The 17,519-nt window shown below is 42.0% G+C and overlaps 1 protein-coding gene across 2 annotated transcripts; it reads right to left on the reverse strand.

Annotated features, from left to right (window-relative positions):
• Nucleotides 1–205: 205 nt before the first annotated feature.
• PGAM5 (PGAM family member 5, mitochondrial serine/threonine protein phosphatase) lies at nt 206–11,881 on the reverse strand. 2 transcript variants are annotated; one of them, XM_030026892.2, is made up of 6 exons: nt 11,533–11,881; nt 7,258–7,436; nt 5,696–5,821; nt 4,393–4,481; nt 3,939–4,069; nt 206–2,018 (listed from the first exon to the last, which is right to left on the reverse strand). In XM_030026892.2, the coding sequence occupies exons 1-6, from the start codon at nt 11,805–11,807 to the stop codon at nt 1,868–1,870; spliced, it is 951 nt and encodes a 316-aa protein (XP_029882752.1). In that variant the 5' UTR covers nt 11,808–11,881; the 3' UTR covers nt 206–1,867. The 2 variants fall into 2 exon arrangements, with proteins under 2 accessions (XP_029882752.1, XP_029882751.1); XM_030026891.2 differs by having other exon boundaries at nt 3,939–4,072; nt 11,533–11,880.
• Between the last annotated feature and the right edge of the window lie 5,638 nt (nt 11,882–17,519).

The following is a 17,519-nucleotide window of genomic DNA, read 5'->3' on the forward strand; positions in this document are numbered from 1 at the left end:
TGATGATAATTAACTCTGAGCTAGCTCCTCTCTCTAGTTTACCTTTCAGCTATTTGGAGTTAAAAGGACAAAGCTGGTAAATGCATTGTTTCCGCAGGCAACATGGGACACAAAGGCTGCTCAGCTGGCAGAAACACACACATGTCACTGTGCCGCACTGCAGCCGTACCTTCTACAGCAGGTATTCAACTGAAGAGACAAGAAAGACAGACCAGTTATTTTATTCAAAACTTTTAAAAAGTTAATAGACAAAAACAGATAAATTATTCTCATTGCATCAATGAGAGATATGTCACAATGGTTTCCTCTTGCCCCACACAACAATCATGTTTTGTTCCCTGCTAGCCCCAGTTTCCTTAAATCATCCTGATGTAGCAGTCCTGTATCAAACAAGCCCTTCAACCTTGTCTCAGTAGGTTGTGTGCCATGATTATGCTTCATACAGCTCTGAGAGGAGCAAGTTTAGGGCCTCATCAACATTCTTGGTGATAAGAGAACTTGTCAAATAAGCTAGTTATGTTTGCTGGCCTATAGTATGTGCTCTATCACCAAGACAGACTATGCACATGGTGAAATTTTTCAACATTGCAGGTACTGAGAGCCACCTTACTACACTGGTTCAGGTGCCTAGCAAACATCCTTAAGATGAAACACTCCCCTCAAAAAATGAAACTGAGTTCTCAGCCACCTGCATTTTTCCTAGAACAAGTCCAGCAATGTCAGAGCTGTACAAAGAAGCCACTTACTTACTTATTTACTTAAAGCATTCTGCCTGATGTCTGTACTACGCACTTGGCCTAGAAAAGCCATCCCACAGATCCTTTTTCACCATGCAGGCAACAGGAGTTCTAAGCAGGAGTTTGCTCCAATACTGCAGAACCTCTGACCTGAAATATCACTACCTTGAACTCAGTGGTGTTATTTCTCTACTCTGAAAGCAAAGTATTAACAAATACAAATCAGTGGGAGAAAGCACTGAAAAATCTGAGTCATTAACTGGAAGCACTTTCAGAAGATTGCTCCTTTCCTTTCCTTCCATCTTACTGCTACAAACTCATCCCTACATCCTTCTACAGAGAAAGTTTTAGTTAAAGGCTTTACGAGACTGAAAAACAGTGTTCAAAATAGCTTAAAGTACTTCCTGAGGATGGAGGAACACTTAGTATAAGCAGCAGTTAATTCTAGCACCACAGCTCTGAGGCAAATGTTTTTGTGGGTTTTTTTTTTGTTTGGCTTTTTTTTTTTTTTTACCCTCTTTGCTTTATGCTTACAACCTCCAGGCACAGTTTACATGAGCTTTTTGGGGGCAGAGGGGAACAATGACACAACATAAACGTACATCCTCAACAGCTTACAGAAACTGAAGCCTTATCCCTTTGTCCTTGGAACAGCAAAATACCCTGTTTGTCAGTTCTGCAGGAGTTGAAACAAGCTGCCTCATCTTCAGTTTTAGCTGCAGTGTGATACAAGGCTGTTTCTTCCAGTTCCTACACCAACTGCTTTCCTGCACAAGAGAAATACCCACAGGAGCAAGCTTTGGTTACAGAAATTCATGGTGGGGTAGGGGTAAAGTCAGTGCTCTTGCAACTGCAGAGCACACAGACATTCAATCTCTTCGTATTCCACAGCTCAGCTTTCAGTTTTGGGGAATACTTGAGGACTGGACAGCTTCAGGCTTACAAAGATTTCTTCTTTTCTGGACTGAAAGGCAGATATGAATATGTATGAAGGAGGCAAGGGGCTAAAGGACATTTTAAGACAGCATCACACCCCAACATAACAGATAAAAATCTAGTGGTACCGTAGCTGAATGTACTAGTGCAAAGAGACTAGAGGCAGCTGCTGGACAGCCATCAGTTTTGCTCATTCAGGTGCGTGTGATTTTATCTGGAGGCATGAAACCTGTGTCACCCAGTGTTCGAAGTGCCACTCTTCCATTAGGACGTATCACCAAGTGAGTTATGCTACCATTGTTAAGAGACATTCGCAGCCAGCCTTCTGGGGGAAACTGCAATGCCCTATTAAAAAAAAAAAATGCATATATTATTAATTCATAAACAGTTATATTAACATGCCCTCACAGCATCACCTTCTGTTCCAGATAAGGAAAAACAAAAACAACAACAAAAAAGAAAATTGTTGGTCATTCTGCAGCTTGCATGCAAATGTTTCCACAGTCAGCCTTGGAAAAAATATTTTTCTTGTGGAATTGGTACAAAAACGCAGCATTGATAACTGGACCAGTGCCAACAATGCGCTGCATAAGCAGAGTCCAGCAGATGGATATGATTATTGTAGACAGGATTAATTCAAATTGACAGAAGGTAGGAGCTCTAATGTAGTCAGGTTGCTGGAAGCACTCTGAGCGACCTCATAACAACCAGGACAACAGACAGCATAGGTTCAGGTTGGTCACTGAGCCAACTGCAGCACCACAAAACGCCACGCAGTTCAGGACAGGCAGAGAAGATGGCTCACCACACCAGTGGCCTCCTCCGCAGACCCAAGGCGAAAGTGGCAAACAGCACGCTTATGCACTATTTTAGCCTTACCAACGTGGGTAGGTATGCAACAACAGCAGAGAAGAGGTAGTGAGATAGGATTCATTCTAGTTGCCTGCATGTGCCTATGGAAGAAATTCACTGGAACTACTTTCCGTCAGCTATATCGTTCCCCAGAAGCAGCAAGAAAAAGTACCTTGTGCTTTCTGTAGAAATACAGTATCACAGCTAGTCTCCAGCTATTCTAAAATTCCTAACTGAACAGCCTCAAGAGTTCAATCAGTTACAGTAAACAGCTGGAGAAAATACAAAGTTGTCTCAAACATCTTTTGCCTCCAATACTGAGGAATAACTTGGTTTTGGCTATTATGACAGTCTTTTCGAAAGGCTAAGAAATTAAATAACAGCTACAGTCAAGCTAGATTCAAAAGGAACACTACATGGATTGTGTTCAATTGTGTTATCAGATAGCCTGGAATAGAAGGTACAGAAGAGAAGTTAAAAAGAAGAGGAAAGAAACTGCAAAGAGAAAAAGTATGCAAGTATTTCAGAAAAAGCCTAGGTAGCAGCAAAATAATATTTTTTGGCACAGGAAAGAATATTCTGTTTACCTGATCAATAATTTTAAGTATAGCAATTTTGAAGAGCTCTAAAGCAGTCCACAGAGCAGACAGGCTAGCATTTAACTAGCTCAGCTAAATAAAGCTACCTGAAATTGTTGTAGGTATTGATCAGATTAAAGTTTAATCACATCTGTCCTGCTCAAGACAAATTACCTTACAGACAGTGCTTTGTTGATAGGGAGGAAGAATAAAACAGACACAGCTGACTGGATACAGGGACAGGCAAAGATCCAGAACTGTTTTCTCCTTCATGAACAACCTCGATGTTAGCAGAAGGATCCACTCTCCCCTCTAATCCAATACTGGATGTTACTGCAAAACCACACTAATACAACTTGAACCCAATACAAAAATTGCCATTAGTAAAGAATTCCCGAAACTAAATCAATCTTTCATTATGTAAGATCAAATTCACGTCACCTCAAAAAAAGATGCATCCAGTCAGATGCTCTATCTGTTGTCTTTTCCAACAGTCCACACAGGCATTATCCTCAGGTTTGTGGGAAGCAGAAGCATATGGTATTAAAGAGACTGTTCAGATGTACCAACAGGTTTCGAGTCTCACCAATTTAGCCATTTTCACTGTAGAATTGAAATGAAAGTCTTCTAATTTTCAAATGTGTCCTGCATCTGGAAATTAATCCTGTGATGAAGTTGCAGAAGCAGCTGCTCACAATGCAGGCACTGATCTCCAACCACTTCAAACAAGCCAAATCAACACATTTCCTAGCTCGGCAGTGCCGTAAACCAACACCATTTCAGTAAAACTAAGACCTTTTGAAGAACATGGATGAACGTACAATCCAACACATACCTGCACACAATATAGCGGATCACGTTGGCATGGCAGACAAAGATCTCATAGCTGTCTTCTTCCTGCTTCGCGTCAGCTCTATGAATGAAGTTTCGAAAAGCAGCCTCAATTCGAGCTCCATCTTCATAATACTGCTAATGGCACAGAGTTCAGAATTAAACACAGCTCAGAGCAGCATGTGCCGTTGTCTGCATTTGCAGATGGGCTGCATCTTCTAAACAGTTCTTCTTTACAGAGATACACACTTGAGGCTGAACTAATACTAAAGGATTGTAAGTTATTTTAACTGTTCTGCACACTTATCGGAGAGGAGAAAAGTATGCAATTATCTAAGTTCTATGATGAAAAGCATCAGCTCAGACACTGCAAGTTACTACTACTGTCAATATAAGGTATATTAAAAAACCCAAAACATAACACGTAAAGAAAAAAAAAAATTTAAGTAAAAAGTTACCACAGCTTCTGGTTTCCAGTGAGAGACTGGAGGGTCTGGCTCTATAGGTGCTCCCTCTCTCAGCAGATCAGTACTAATTTTTTTGACTCCTGAAATATTAAATACACATTCAGAAAGGAGTTGTTACTTCACATACCACTGCAAACAGGCCCGCAACTCTACAATCAATACATTTTTCATGTTTTCTTCAAAGAAGTCTTCATCTCCATCCTAAAGACCCTTTTAGTCTACACATGGCCTATCAAGGTGTGTGAATCTTTTCAACACAACCGTTTTGTCATCAGCAAGAAAAAGCTTATTCCAACTGAGAACAGCCAGACCACCCTGGCACAGCAAGTTGAGTCCTCCCAGTCTGCTGCACTTTGAAGAAATGCATTCGCAAGGATGTTAATCTAAAGCTGTATGTCAGTTAATGCTTACTGCGAATTAATGCAAATTAATGTTAATAATATTTAATAAGCTCATAAAACATTTTAATCTCTTACTCTGAGGAAGAAAAGAGGGTTTGGGGGGGGTTGTTTGTTTTAGGGTTTGGGGAGGTGTTTGAGGTTTTTTTGTTTTGTTAGTTTTAGGTTTTTGGGGTTTTTTTTGTTTGTTTGGTTGGTTTTTTTTTTAAGCAGCACATTTAAGAAAATAAACACAGAATGGCTAAGAGAACTCACTTTCAGCTTGTCATACTTGATTATCTGCTAAAATACCAGACAGAATTATCTATAGTCAAATATCTTTTAGTTTAGATTCTGGTATGTCTGAACAGCAGAAAAAACAACCAACCAACTGCAAACACAACCACCCAAAAACCATATAAACAAAGCAGCCAGCCACATTAAAAAATTCCTACACCTCTCTAAGTGTGCCACATCTTCCCCTGCACACAGGCTAGCACAGCATACAAGAAGGGCCTGTTACCTAACCCAGCAAGCATCACTACAAGAACCGGAGTTTATGATCCTATTCTCTCCCATGCTATTGCCCCCCGAGACTGAGGGCTGAGCGAATCCTGATAACCTGTGATAGTCTTTGCTTTACACAATGCGTAAGTGAAGAGCAACCAGCAGAGTTCTACGCAGCAGTACATACAGGTAGCAGCTAGTCACTCAGAGGGGCAGATCCCTCTTGTATTTTTAAAGACTAACTGGAAACAAGCAGATTAGGGTTGTTAGTTTTTTTATAAACATAGACATATTCACACAGGGCTGGAAGATGGCTAAATAACATCTCAACCTTAAGGACAAGCTTAGAATTCTACTGGAAGCAGTTTTAAGGATCAGAAGACCACAAAAAATTAAGGAAAGTCACTTACCTGGGAGATGTTTGCTTATAATTTCAGTTGTTTCAGTTGCTCTAGTCATGGAGGAGTGGATAATCTGATCAAATTTTAATCCCAAGCTTGCCAGCCTGTGTCCAGTCAGTTCAGCTTGCTCTCGACCTTAAAAATTATATTCATTATATAAACTGGTGACACTCATGTAAGCACCTCACACGAACTATCAAAAAAGTTGTCCAGTAGACATAAAAGGTCTCCATCAATGTCAGTTTTTTTCCTTTCAAAAAGTAATTGGAAAACATTTTTACCAGAGTCGCTACTTATTCAGATCAAGCTTACTGGCTGGACAATTTCAAGTTGTATTTCCATCGGCAGGAAAAATTACTTGGTTTGTTTTGGGTTTTTTATTTATTTATTTATTGGGGGGGGGGGGGGGGATCTAAACTTATTCAGAGACTTTCACTAAAGTATTCAATATCCCTGCTAGCCCCATCCCAAGGGAGCCACTTCCAATAAAAGACAGTGCTGACCCAAGCCATCTGCCATCTCTGTTCAGGGAGCACAGAAGAGGAGACTCTGTCAAACAGATCCACTCAGACATGACAGGGCATTTTTCATAAAGGCACCATCATCTTGGAACAGTTAAGAACCACAGCACTTGGACATCCCAGGGAAGGCTTTAATCCATCTTTCAGGTAGGTAGGTGAAAAGACAACAGACAGTGTAAGTAACTTACCCAAAGCACAGGATGAGACAGGATTAAGATTATACTTTGTTACCAGTTTAAGATAGCACCTTAGTCCTGAAATTAGCATTTCATTCCTATTTACATACTGCTGATTAAGACTTGGGGGGAAAAAAGGTGTTTATACTAAACATTTGGCACCAGAATTCCCAAACCTCAAGCAGCACTGCACAAAAATTCTTCCCCCCTCAAAACAGCGTTGGCATACGTATAATGAAGAAAGTGTCCACTACTTTTAAAGTACACTATTAAAAAATACTACTAATTAACATTTGAGACCTAGTCACAGGATCAATGAATTAAGATTACACAGACGGAGATTATCCTCATTTCAGGTAACTGATAGCAGTATTCCCAGAAACAGTGCTGAGTAGCAAAAGTGAAATGTATTTAATTATAAACACTCCAACTGAAAGGAAAGTCAGGGGTAATTTTTTTTTTTTTTTTTAATATATACAAATCAGCAAGACAACTAACAGAAACACAAGCCACCTTTTAAGAGAAACCTATCCCAAAGTTTGTCATGGAGCTAAGTTTGAAAGCCTTAGCCCTAGTGAATTATGTCAGCTAGCATGAAAATTTGCTCAAGCAACCTTGAGATAACTGGAATTTTCCTTTGTGAAGTTTCTCTAAAACCAAGTGTGTTTAGAACTCTGTAAAGCACGTTATAATGTTTAGATTTAGAGGAACAAAAATGGAAAAACCCAAACTTATTCATGACAGCTTTCTGCCACAAAGGATCCAGAAAGTAGGTAAGGTTTGGCAGTGAGACGCAGAACAGAGCCGAGTTACTGACCTGTACTCAAAACAATTTTCTGAAAAGGCAAAGTCTGATGCTTCTAGTAATACATACCAAGTGGGGTCAGAGTTCTGTCTTTATCAGCCCTGCCATCCAAATTATATTGAGAATGACGGATAAGGAATATGTGCCTGGTGGCTTTTGCTTTGCAGTGATCCAAGCGTGAGGCAAGTTCTTCTTCCCCAGTTTCTTCATTTTTCTTTTTGAGGTTGATAAGAGCCAGTGGTTCACGTCTAAACAAACACATTTAAAACACCACTTTTAGATAGGGGAGACTAAAAAGCAGAGGAATTTTACAGATGGGTAGTCTTGCCTTATTTCTAGATATAGCTGAAGTACTAAAATTGACTATTTAGCCATTTGTATCGCAAAACTGATTCAAACCATTGTGTGAGAGCTATAAAGAAAAGTCTGCATTAAAAAAAAAGTTAATGCCTTAGGTTAAAAGGTAACTGACATAAATTTGCTGTTTAGTGACAGCCACCTCTCAATTAATCCTTGGGAAAAAAAAAAGCAACAAACACAACAGAAAAAGTTAAATCCTAATGCAAACAGATGGTGTACACTAAAACATACGAAAGCTACAGTCCGCCTGGACAAGAAGATTATAACACTAGCAGAGACTTTATATTTGAACTCCTGTCAATTCAATAGTTGCTCTTGGGATTTTCACTGACTGTCACAGGTATAATGGTAGGTTTTTTGGCAAGAAAAACTAACCATGAATGATACCCCAGAAAAGAGGAAGAGGTGTTGACTGATCATAAAGGAAATAAAATGTTCCATATCTAAAAGGCCCTGTGATAACACCTACAAAATTTGCACTTTTATCAACCACATTTACATCAAATGACTAACCGCCCCCACCCCCCAATATCGTAGAAAGACTTCAACTTTCTGCAGTGCACATTGCGAATTATTTTGTGCTTTAAACTAGGTCACATCAGGTCTCTCCTGTAACACTCTTATATTTCAGCCTGGAGTTGTTTATTTATCCTTTCATCTTTTTCATCCCTTTCTCCCCTCACGCCACTTTAATCTTCCTTCCCTTTTGTCACACTGCACAATACTCTCCCTTTCTGCATACCACAACCTTCCCTCCCGCACATCACCCAGACAGTTGATGGGTGTCCTCAAGAGGACACCAGGCACAGAGGATCTTCCCCTCCCTCCCCCAGGATCACATATTAGTGCCACAGATTTCCCGCTGCTGACACCAACACTGCACTATCATCATCAACCCTGTCCAAATCTTCCACAGATTAGTCTTCTGGTCCCCTCTCTGCACTGATCCTCTACCCCATTAATACAAATCCTTTTGCTATGTCTCTCCACCTCAGAGCATAAATCCTTTCCCTTGATCTCATACCTAAAGAACAGTTAATTTATTTAATTCATGCCAGACCTCAATTCTTCCATTATTATAATTAAACTTGTTTCTTCTTTTTTTTAATAGATTTTTTTAATCAAGAATATAATTTTTATTCAGTTTGAGACAAAGTAGTTTGGTCATAGAAAACTGCTGCTTCACATACTGTTTTTAAAAAGCTCTGCATCCATTTTGCTTTAGTAAAGACATGATTTCTATTGAATAATGAGGCTCAACACGTTCCTTAAGCTGTTAACAAAGTTCAGCAAGGCATTAAAAATGAAACAACAGTCCAACAACAATAAGTTCCGTTGCTATTTCACAGGATACTTTTGATTCAGTAGAAACTACATTGCTGGAAAGATGTATTGGGAAAATAGACAAAATGTCTGAAAAATTCAAGCACATTTGTAAAGTAACATAGGTATTAATTCATCCTATGGCAGAAACACACAACAAGAAATGCCTGAGTGAAAGCCCTGCCCTCTCCCCTCCAGCACCTCTGAAGTTACTCGATGGTAACGTGCACTTTGAAAAGCAACAGATGCTTTAACAAGTCATGAGTAGATAACCAAGCTTAACAATATTTTTAGCATAAGCTAGTTTTAGAAAGTTTATGAGCAGAAAAACTTTTAATACTGCTAAGACTTAAGTAGGTTCTTTTAGGTTGCCAAAACTCAGAAGCTGAAAAATGCAGCTTTCTGCATTCCCTTAAAAAAAAAAAAAAAAAAAAAAAATTTCACCCATATAGTAGCTGGACAGAACTTTGCTAAAAAGCAATGGCAGCGCCGGGGACCATCTTTAAACCTAATTATAACAAAAGTGTCACTTAATCCATGACAGTGCCCTTTTCACCTTCCTTCCAGGAAGCCCTGCATGTCACTGAAACGTATCAGTCAGCCTGACAAATGCTTTAATTCTTGTAACATACTTCAAAATCCAGATATTTCTAATTTTATTTCTAATAAAACTATTTGCAAGAACCACTCAGAAAAAAAATAGGAAGGTAGCTGAACCCCAGAAATTTAGCCAATAATTCAAAGCTTTTTTTTCTCCCTCCCACACCAAGCTTTCCAGTTAACAGAAGCTTAATTAGAACAGCTTTCAGATATTTTACATGAATGAAACTATATCTAGTCTTATCTAAGAACTGAGCTGTACAATTCCTGTGCAGGTGGCATAGACCAAAGCAACACCCTAGGTATAGCATCGTATGAGATCAATAGGAAGTTTGAAAACAAAATACTTGCAATTCTTTTGTTCAAACTTGAAAAGCCATCAGTTGTTAAGAATATTACAATAGTCTGGTTATTTGCTCACAACTTGACTTTGTAAATCATTCCCCACCCTCCCCTCCTGCCCCCCAAAGAGAAGTGGTCAGATGCTTTGTGTATAAGCTATTTAACAACTTCACATATTAAGTGTTTCTGCCAACATCATCCAAAAATCAAAATTAAGACTTCAACCAGGTATAGCCAAAGCCATACCACACCAACTGGTAGGCACCAAGAAGCAGAAAACTAAAATTGATCTCTGATAATGTATTTACGTAATACACTTCCACTGTTTGTACGCTATGATGAATGGTGATATGAAGTGTTATCTAGCTATATTTGTTCAGGCAATTGTGACAGCTACATCAGTTACAGAACAATCTCCACCTCCTGAATTGGTTAAAAAAAAAAAGTTACAAGAGTCCAAAAGTCCTTTAGAACCCCTGAAGAAAAACAACCATTTAGCAGAACCAGAAAGGCCTGGATCTGCAGTTAAACAAGTAGCTTTAGTACCTCTCTCAATGTAACTGTGTAACCGGGTATAATGTTATTTAATGAAAGTTTTATTTTTATAATTAGGGTGTACATAGCCCTATTTATATAAGCCTTTGATTCTGTAGCATCTCAAAAATCAAACCAGGATGCATTATACAATAAAGATCTGTTAGTGCTTAAGTTTGGATTTACTATGATTAAACTGGAGCCTGACATAAGTGTCCCTGGGGAGATAATTCTACCAGACGGAAGCTAAATGAGCCAAAGCTCAATACAGGTATTTGCACATTGTAATTAAAGAATCAGAAAAAAATGTAGTTAACCCTTAGGTGAATGTATTTCAACACCATGAAGAACACAACTAAGTTAGGTTCAAAGCAACATTACCTTTACAAGGATTTAAGAACACTAACTTGCAGTTCATGATCAACACAAACAGCAGGCCTAATACATGCCTAGCACGTGCAAGCGTTTTTAGTCCACAAGGGTGCTGTTATTGAACAGAAACATCTTGGCGTAGACATAAAGCAACACTGATATATGGTTAACACCATGCTGAAAAAACCAGGCATTTCTTCTACACAGCACTCACACTTACCACCAGCCTAAGGCTTTGCAACCTCACTGGATGAAAGCACTAGAATAAAGGGATCTGCGCACCTTTACAGCGGGGAAAGTCTCTGAACTAAAGACAGACGCAGGGAAGGCGTCCCTTCAGAGTACTCGGGCGCTCCAGAACGCCAAGAATTTTCAAGAACATTCAAGAATTTCAACTGTGTTCCGCTTTGAAAAGTTTACCACCTAACATTTCACCTGGAAACGAGTCCTGCGGACTCTCGACTCGACCCCGCAGGACGGCGGGTGCCCGGTCACCACAGCGCGCCTCAGCCGCGGGCGAGGGGCGCCGGCTCCGTGAGAGGCGAGGCGGGCCGGGCCGGGCCGGGGGGGTCCCGCGGGGGTGCCCGGGGCCTCCCCTTCCCCCCTTCCCGTCAGAGGGGCGCTCGCCCCCAGCCCTGAGCCGGCGGACAGCGGTTGCTCCACGCACGGCTCCGACGGGAGGGGTTTAAGGGCAGGTCCCGCCGCCTCCCCCGCGGCGGGGGGGTCCCTGCGGGCCCCTCACCTCAGCCGCCGCCCAGGAGCGGGGTCCTTCCCCGGCCAGGAGGGGGAGGGAGACCCCGCCACCGCACCCACCTGTCCCAGTTGCTGTCCCAGTAGCCGCCGGTACCGGCGGGTCTCTCGATCCAGCCGGGAGCCGGCGGGCAGGAGGCGGCGGCGGCGGGCGGCAGCAGCAGCAAACCCGGCGGCGCCGCGGAAGCGGGGGGAACGGCGGCGGCGGCAGAGCCCCCCGGGCGCGGCTCCGCGTCGCCGCCGCGGGCCGGCTGCTTGCCTACGGCGACGGCGGAGAAGAGGACGGAGCCGCCGGCCAGCCCGCAGGCGGCCAGCGCCAAGGCGCGGCGGAACGACATGGCGCGGGCGGCGGTCCGCGTGCCCCTTCAGCCCCGGCGCCGCCCGCCGAGCGCGCCGCGCCGCCCCGCCCCGGACGGAGCGCGGCGTGGGGCAAGATTCCTCCGCGAAGGCTCCCGGAGCGGAGCGGCGGAAGGACGGGGCGTCTGGCGCTGCGCAAAGCCCGGCCCAGCCCGCCCCGCTCAGCCCCTCCTCGTCGCGGAGGGGGGCGAGCCCTTCTCGCTCAGCCGAGGGGTCTGAGGCACCCGGGCGATGCCTGGGGACTCGAGCCCGCCTCACGACGGGGGGCCCGGGCCTCGGGCCTGTCCTCCGGGCCGGGCTGCGCTCCGGGGTCAAGTCGGAGGCCTGGGCAGCGGGCTGAGGGGGCTCATCCTGCCTGGCCAGTCGAAAACGGATTTCTGCCCCAGCCGGGTCAGCGGCAGCCCCCGGAGGGGGGGCAGGGAGGTTACCTCCAGCCCTGCCTGGTTGTAACCACCTAACGCAGGTGTGAGCGCTCCCCGGCACGAACGAACGGGAAGTTGCAGCTTTTATGGGTAGAGCGTGCGTCATATTTAGTTATAAGCCCTGAGGTGACTTGCACTGGAATCAATCGCTTCCAGTCAGCGTTGGGTTCCTGGCATTGGAAAGCGGGAACCTGGGTTTTGGGGAACACAAGTGGTCGCCAGTCAGCCGGTCTCAGCAGAGCTGAGCTGGCTTACACCAGGGCTGAGTCCCCACCTCGTACAAAGGAGCAGCGTCGTGCCCTCCCTTGCCTGAACGCTGCTCCTCGCTTCACAAGGAGACTTCTTCCAGAAGCGAGATCTCAGTTTAGCTCCACCAGCATTTGCGTTGTGCAGAAGAAACTATGTGGTCAAACTGGAACGTTAATTACCTGTAGATCGGCAATGGTACTGTCTCAATAACCTCACAGCTGAAGCCCTGGGGAGAGAAGCAGAACAGAGCCCCTTTTCTCTGAGCTGACGTCCAAAATTCAGCACTGACTTCTACCTGTTAAATTCAGCAGTTTGCAAACGGTGACAGAAATGCTACTGAATGTGGATCTTGGGATGCTGGCAGATTTTACAGATTCCATTATTCAGCCTTTGCATATTTAATTAAGTGTTCCTATCACTCCCATCCACCTGTTCAAGCTTTGCCTCCATACCCACATTCCCCGCACTACAAATTGCACTACTCGTGTTATTCCACTAATACGCCAGCTGGGTAGACAGTTTCCAATAGCCAGATTTCAATCAGTGTGAGTGACTCCAGAACAACTGAAAATAGAGTCTGTTCCCTCCCCCAAGCCCAGAGAGATCTGTTCTGCTTAGTCGTGGTGGTAACAGGCTCCTTCGTTCTGCGGGACTTAGAGCAGAACTACAAGGACGCTGTGCCTGCCCAAAAGAAAATGGTCTTTCTGCTAAAGAAGTTAAACCGCTTTCCAGCTTTCCCAGCTGAGTGTCTTTCCCCTGTCCACCGCTTTGTGTCTCTTGTCTCACGCATATATGGTGCAGAGGGAGAAATAGACCTGAGTGTAGTACAGGTCCTTTGGCTCTTGGACATTTTACAGATCAACAGTGGCCCCCAGGGGTCAGACAAGTGAATCGGAGACCCTGATGAAAATTTGCTATAGACTAGATGTTTTTCCCCCTCCTTTATCCTTCTTGCCTGCCTCATTCTCTATATTTAAGGTATTCAGCTTTCTGTTTCTTTTTATATAGCTTTAAAATTTTAATTTGATTCTTCTTCTCTATCTTGGAAGTGTTAGCCCTTATCATAGAGGCAGGCATGTGTCTTTATACTGTGTATGTTCTTTCTTATCAAAAGCCCAGAAGGAAGAAGTTTATTTTCAAAACTTCACATCCAGTTCCTCATAAATAGCACAGTTCTTTTTCCCCAGTTCTCAGTCTCCTAGCTTCCTGCAAATCACTTCTAAATCTTTCCCCCCCCATAACGCCTTTTCTCTTTTATCCATCATAACACTCATTCTCCATTAACTGTGCCACTTGTATCCTACCTCTTCCCCTGCAGCCTGCCCTCTAACCTGAATCCCAGTTGCCATATTTGACATCCAACAACTCACAAAAGAAGGAAAAAACTGCAACAGATAGATACCATCATCCACTTGGGGACAGGGACAGGCTGAAGCTGGATGGGACAAATAGTGCAATTCCTGATAAATCTCCCAATTGCTTGAACTAAATTCTAAAATCATGTGGTTCAGTTTGAAACTTCAGTGCCATTAAAGGTGCATCAATTGCAGAAATATCCGACACTTGAGGTCAAAATCCCAGTATAGACAGAGGCAAGTTTGCCGAGTGCACGGCAGTGGCACCAACTTACACTGGGGCTGAACTCAGTCCACCACCAGAAAAGTTTGAGACTGTTGTTAAGCAATGATAAAAATTGTTTCCTCAGCAAAAATTTATTGCTGAACATCTGGGCAATCTCACTGTGCTAGAAAAGGAAAATGGATAATATTGTTTGCCTCAGTGCTGCATTTTGGATGTCATTCTTCTGCGATAACACTTCACCATCAGAAATCTCCTGAGCGTATGCTCACATTCTGCAGTTTATTTTTGCTTTCTTTAGGTACTAATCACTTACACACTTCATGTGCAAAAGTATTTTGAGATTGTCTTAGATTTTGCTCAGTAAGTCCAAAAATGTTATTTTTAATTAGATTATGTTGACCATTTTGTAAAACTTGCAATCCAATTAGGTTAAAAAAAATCTCTAAAAATCATTTGTTGAAGTGTTACCACTAGCTTGCATATACAGTCTTGCATTGCATTAATAACTACTTAACTTCTTGCTCTTTGGGTTTTTTAATATATATTCATACTGCTACTATTCTAATCCAGTTTTATTGTATTTCATCTGTGAACAGAAAATCCATCTAAGAGGATAACGACCTACTGATGGTACCCACTAATGGAATTATTCTGTTAGCTAAAACAGTAAATGCTTGTGCTATGATGCCATAGGTCCAATACTCAGATGATCCCCCAGGGGTTATCCCATTTCTCTGGCTAGATGCAGAGACACCTTCCAGCAAGGTGCCCAAGGTTAGGGTGGCCTCTTAACTATGTTGTGACCAGAACAAAGCAAAACAGAAGTCAGAAAGCCAGCAGGGTTGGCAGAAAAGTCAGTACAGATGTGGCCCGACAAATGGTGTTGCTTTCCCCTGGCAGGCAGAAAAACCTTGTAGCAACAGCAGGAGCGACAGCAGCCTTTGGGGTTAACTTCACTACACAAGGAATACAGAATACGAAGAACTTCTGTTTTCTGTATGGGACCTGGATCACTACAGGGATGAGTCAGTGTTTGGATGTTTTACCATTAGCTACAGGGAGAGCAAGGGCAGGCCTCTAGCCTACAACTGGCAAGCAAAATTTATGAACTTTCAGGCATTTTTTTTTAAACAAAACAATGAGAGTAATAAAAAGACATTTGAAATGAGGAAAATGTGGTTCTGAAAAGCCTTTTCCATGACCCCAAGTGCATTTACTCACCATGTATCACCTTCCCAATGTAAAAAAAAAAAATCTGTAAATTTCTCAAAAGAGACAGAGAGAAAGAAAAAGGAAACATTATGTCATTTGATCCAAATGTATTCAGACATATACTGTGGACTTACTGCTGGCCTTCTTAAAGGAAATATTGATGTCATCCTGGCCTGCTTCAGACACAGCAAGATTTAAATGATACACTCGTTTAAACTTTTGGGTTATAAAATTATGCTACTTAAGCTCACTTAATACTTTTTTTTATAGAGCAAGAGAGAATACTGCCTTTAAGCAACTTTGGTTTGTATGACTTGACCAGTTAAAAAAAAAATAAAAGATTTTGAAGCAGATACTGGCTTCCTGACCATATCTGACCGCATCACTGAAGGGTAAGCACAACCACACAAGTACTGTGTTGGTTAAATACAGCACAAAATTTAGGGAGATTTTGGCATGAAAGAAAGCCTACATATATATATATGTGAGCAGTGATTCAGATCTTTCATTTAATCTAGGTGTTGTGAATCACCCACCAGAGGATCCTTCAGATCTCGTTTGACCAGAAAAAAATGAGAGAGAAGCTCATTTAGGATGAAAGACTTGTCCTCTTCCCCAGATACACTCTCTATAAGCATGTTTAAAACTAGGCTTCACCTTATCTAGAGCATAGAAAGTCTTTATATCATGAAAGATTAATCCATTTCTTAATTTTACACTCACAGTCACCATCTTTCTAACTGAAGTAGATTGAAAGAAATTTCTTTAGTAACACTGGGTATCACTGGAAAACTGAAGTATCTCAAATACAGCTGTAAGGAACTGCTCTTCTTTCCTGTGACTGAATCTCTTTCCTTACTCCTTTAAGTAAGGAGTAAGCCTCTTTAGTACGCTGTGATTAAAGTCTCATTAACACTGAGAATTTAAAAAAAATCACCTTGCAAGGTCTATGTACTTCTTAAATTTTCCCATAATGGTTGAGACTGCAATAACAGGATAGCTCTGGGATAAAAGTCTGTCTTCTGTGTATTGGTGTTATGAAGCTTTGCCTCTGATGGAAAGCATGAGGAAAGAATTGCCAGAAGGGAAGAATAAAAACTTCTAGAAAACTCCTTCAGGGGACCTTCAGCAGGTGTTAACCTGCCAGACCTGCAGTTGCTCTAGAATCACACAGGTGTGTGCCTTGAATGATACAGGGCATTGCAGATTTATGAAAATGGATGTCACCCCATCATGTATAGGGTATTGTGTTTTCAGCTTTAGGTGTCTAACAGTTTATTATCAATGAGTCCTTCTCAGTATGTTAGCTTTCAGTCATTTAAAACCAGAAGGTTTCACTCTACCAAACACAAACATTCAAGGTTACAAATCAAAAGACACATCAAAAATATATTTGTGAAAGGAAAGTCCTAAAAAATAAAAGTAATTTCTGAACTGGTAAACTAGTTTTATTAATACAGTCTCTAGCCCTTTCATTAAGGAAACACATCCAGTTCTGCCCCTGAAGTCATATTCATGAAACTAAGGGTTTATAACAGCAATACTAACACTACATTATCTAATGTAATGCTCTAATAAATAATGATGTATCATGCCAGAAGGGTTTAATTTGAAACAGATGGTCTAAGGAATGGAAACATAAGCAAAGTATTTTACTGTAATCACTATCCAGGAAACAAAAGGGGATTTGATATTATTGCCTTAAGGACCTCACTCCCTCCCCTCAACGTTTTTGTCTTAGATAACAGTAAACTCTTATTTTGCTAATGAAGCACAGGTGCTGCTGATAGCTCATGACAATGAAACAGAACTCAGGCATTTTTCCTAATCCCGATTAGCAAGTGGGAATTTGCTTTTGTAACAGTGTTTGCTGCTTTTGCAAAGTTCAACCGATGTCTCTTTACACCGTTTTCTTTAATTTTTTTTCTGTTTTAGAAAGGCAAATAAATTTGTAATTGTTACAGACTTGACAGTGTTGGCTTCTGTTGCATTTGATAGTAACAGTCACTACCAAGCGCTTAATATTTAGGCACCACAGTCTATGCCCTAAACCCAGCTCCACTTTTAGGTGTACTGGCAAACCATTAAAAGACCTGATCTGCAAAATTCACTCAGCAGAAGAGCACTCTGCTTGCAAAATCATTTGAGGTACTGTGACATACATAATTACGCAGTTTAGGAGATTTCTATATAAGAAATATAAAGGCAAAATTCTAGCTACCCCCAAAT

Source organism: Aquila chrysaetos, chromosome 9, assembly GCF_900496995.4.
Source record: "Aquila chrysaetos chrysaetos chromosome 9, bAquChr1.4, whole genome shotgun sequence".
Lineage (NCBI taxonomy): Eukaryota > Metazoa > Chordata > Aves > Accipitriformes > Accipitridae > Aquila > Aquila chrysaetos.

Coding starts and splice junctions, on each gene's coding strand:
- PGAM5 (XM_030026891.2), bottom strand. CDS start 11,807: ATGTCGTTCCGCCGCGCCTTGGCGCTGGCCGCCTGCGGGCTGGCCGGC. Junction 7,437..11,532: donor TGGGACAGCAACTGGGACAG/GTGGGTGCGGTG, acceptor GTGTTTGTTTAG/ACGTGAACCACTGGCTCTTA. Junction 4,073..4,392: donor ACTGGAAACCAGAAGCTGTG/GTAACTTTTTAC, acceptor CTGTGCCATTAG/CAGTATTATGAAGATGGAGC.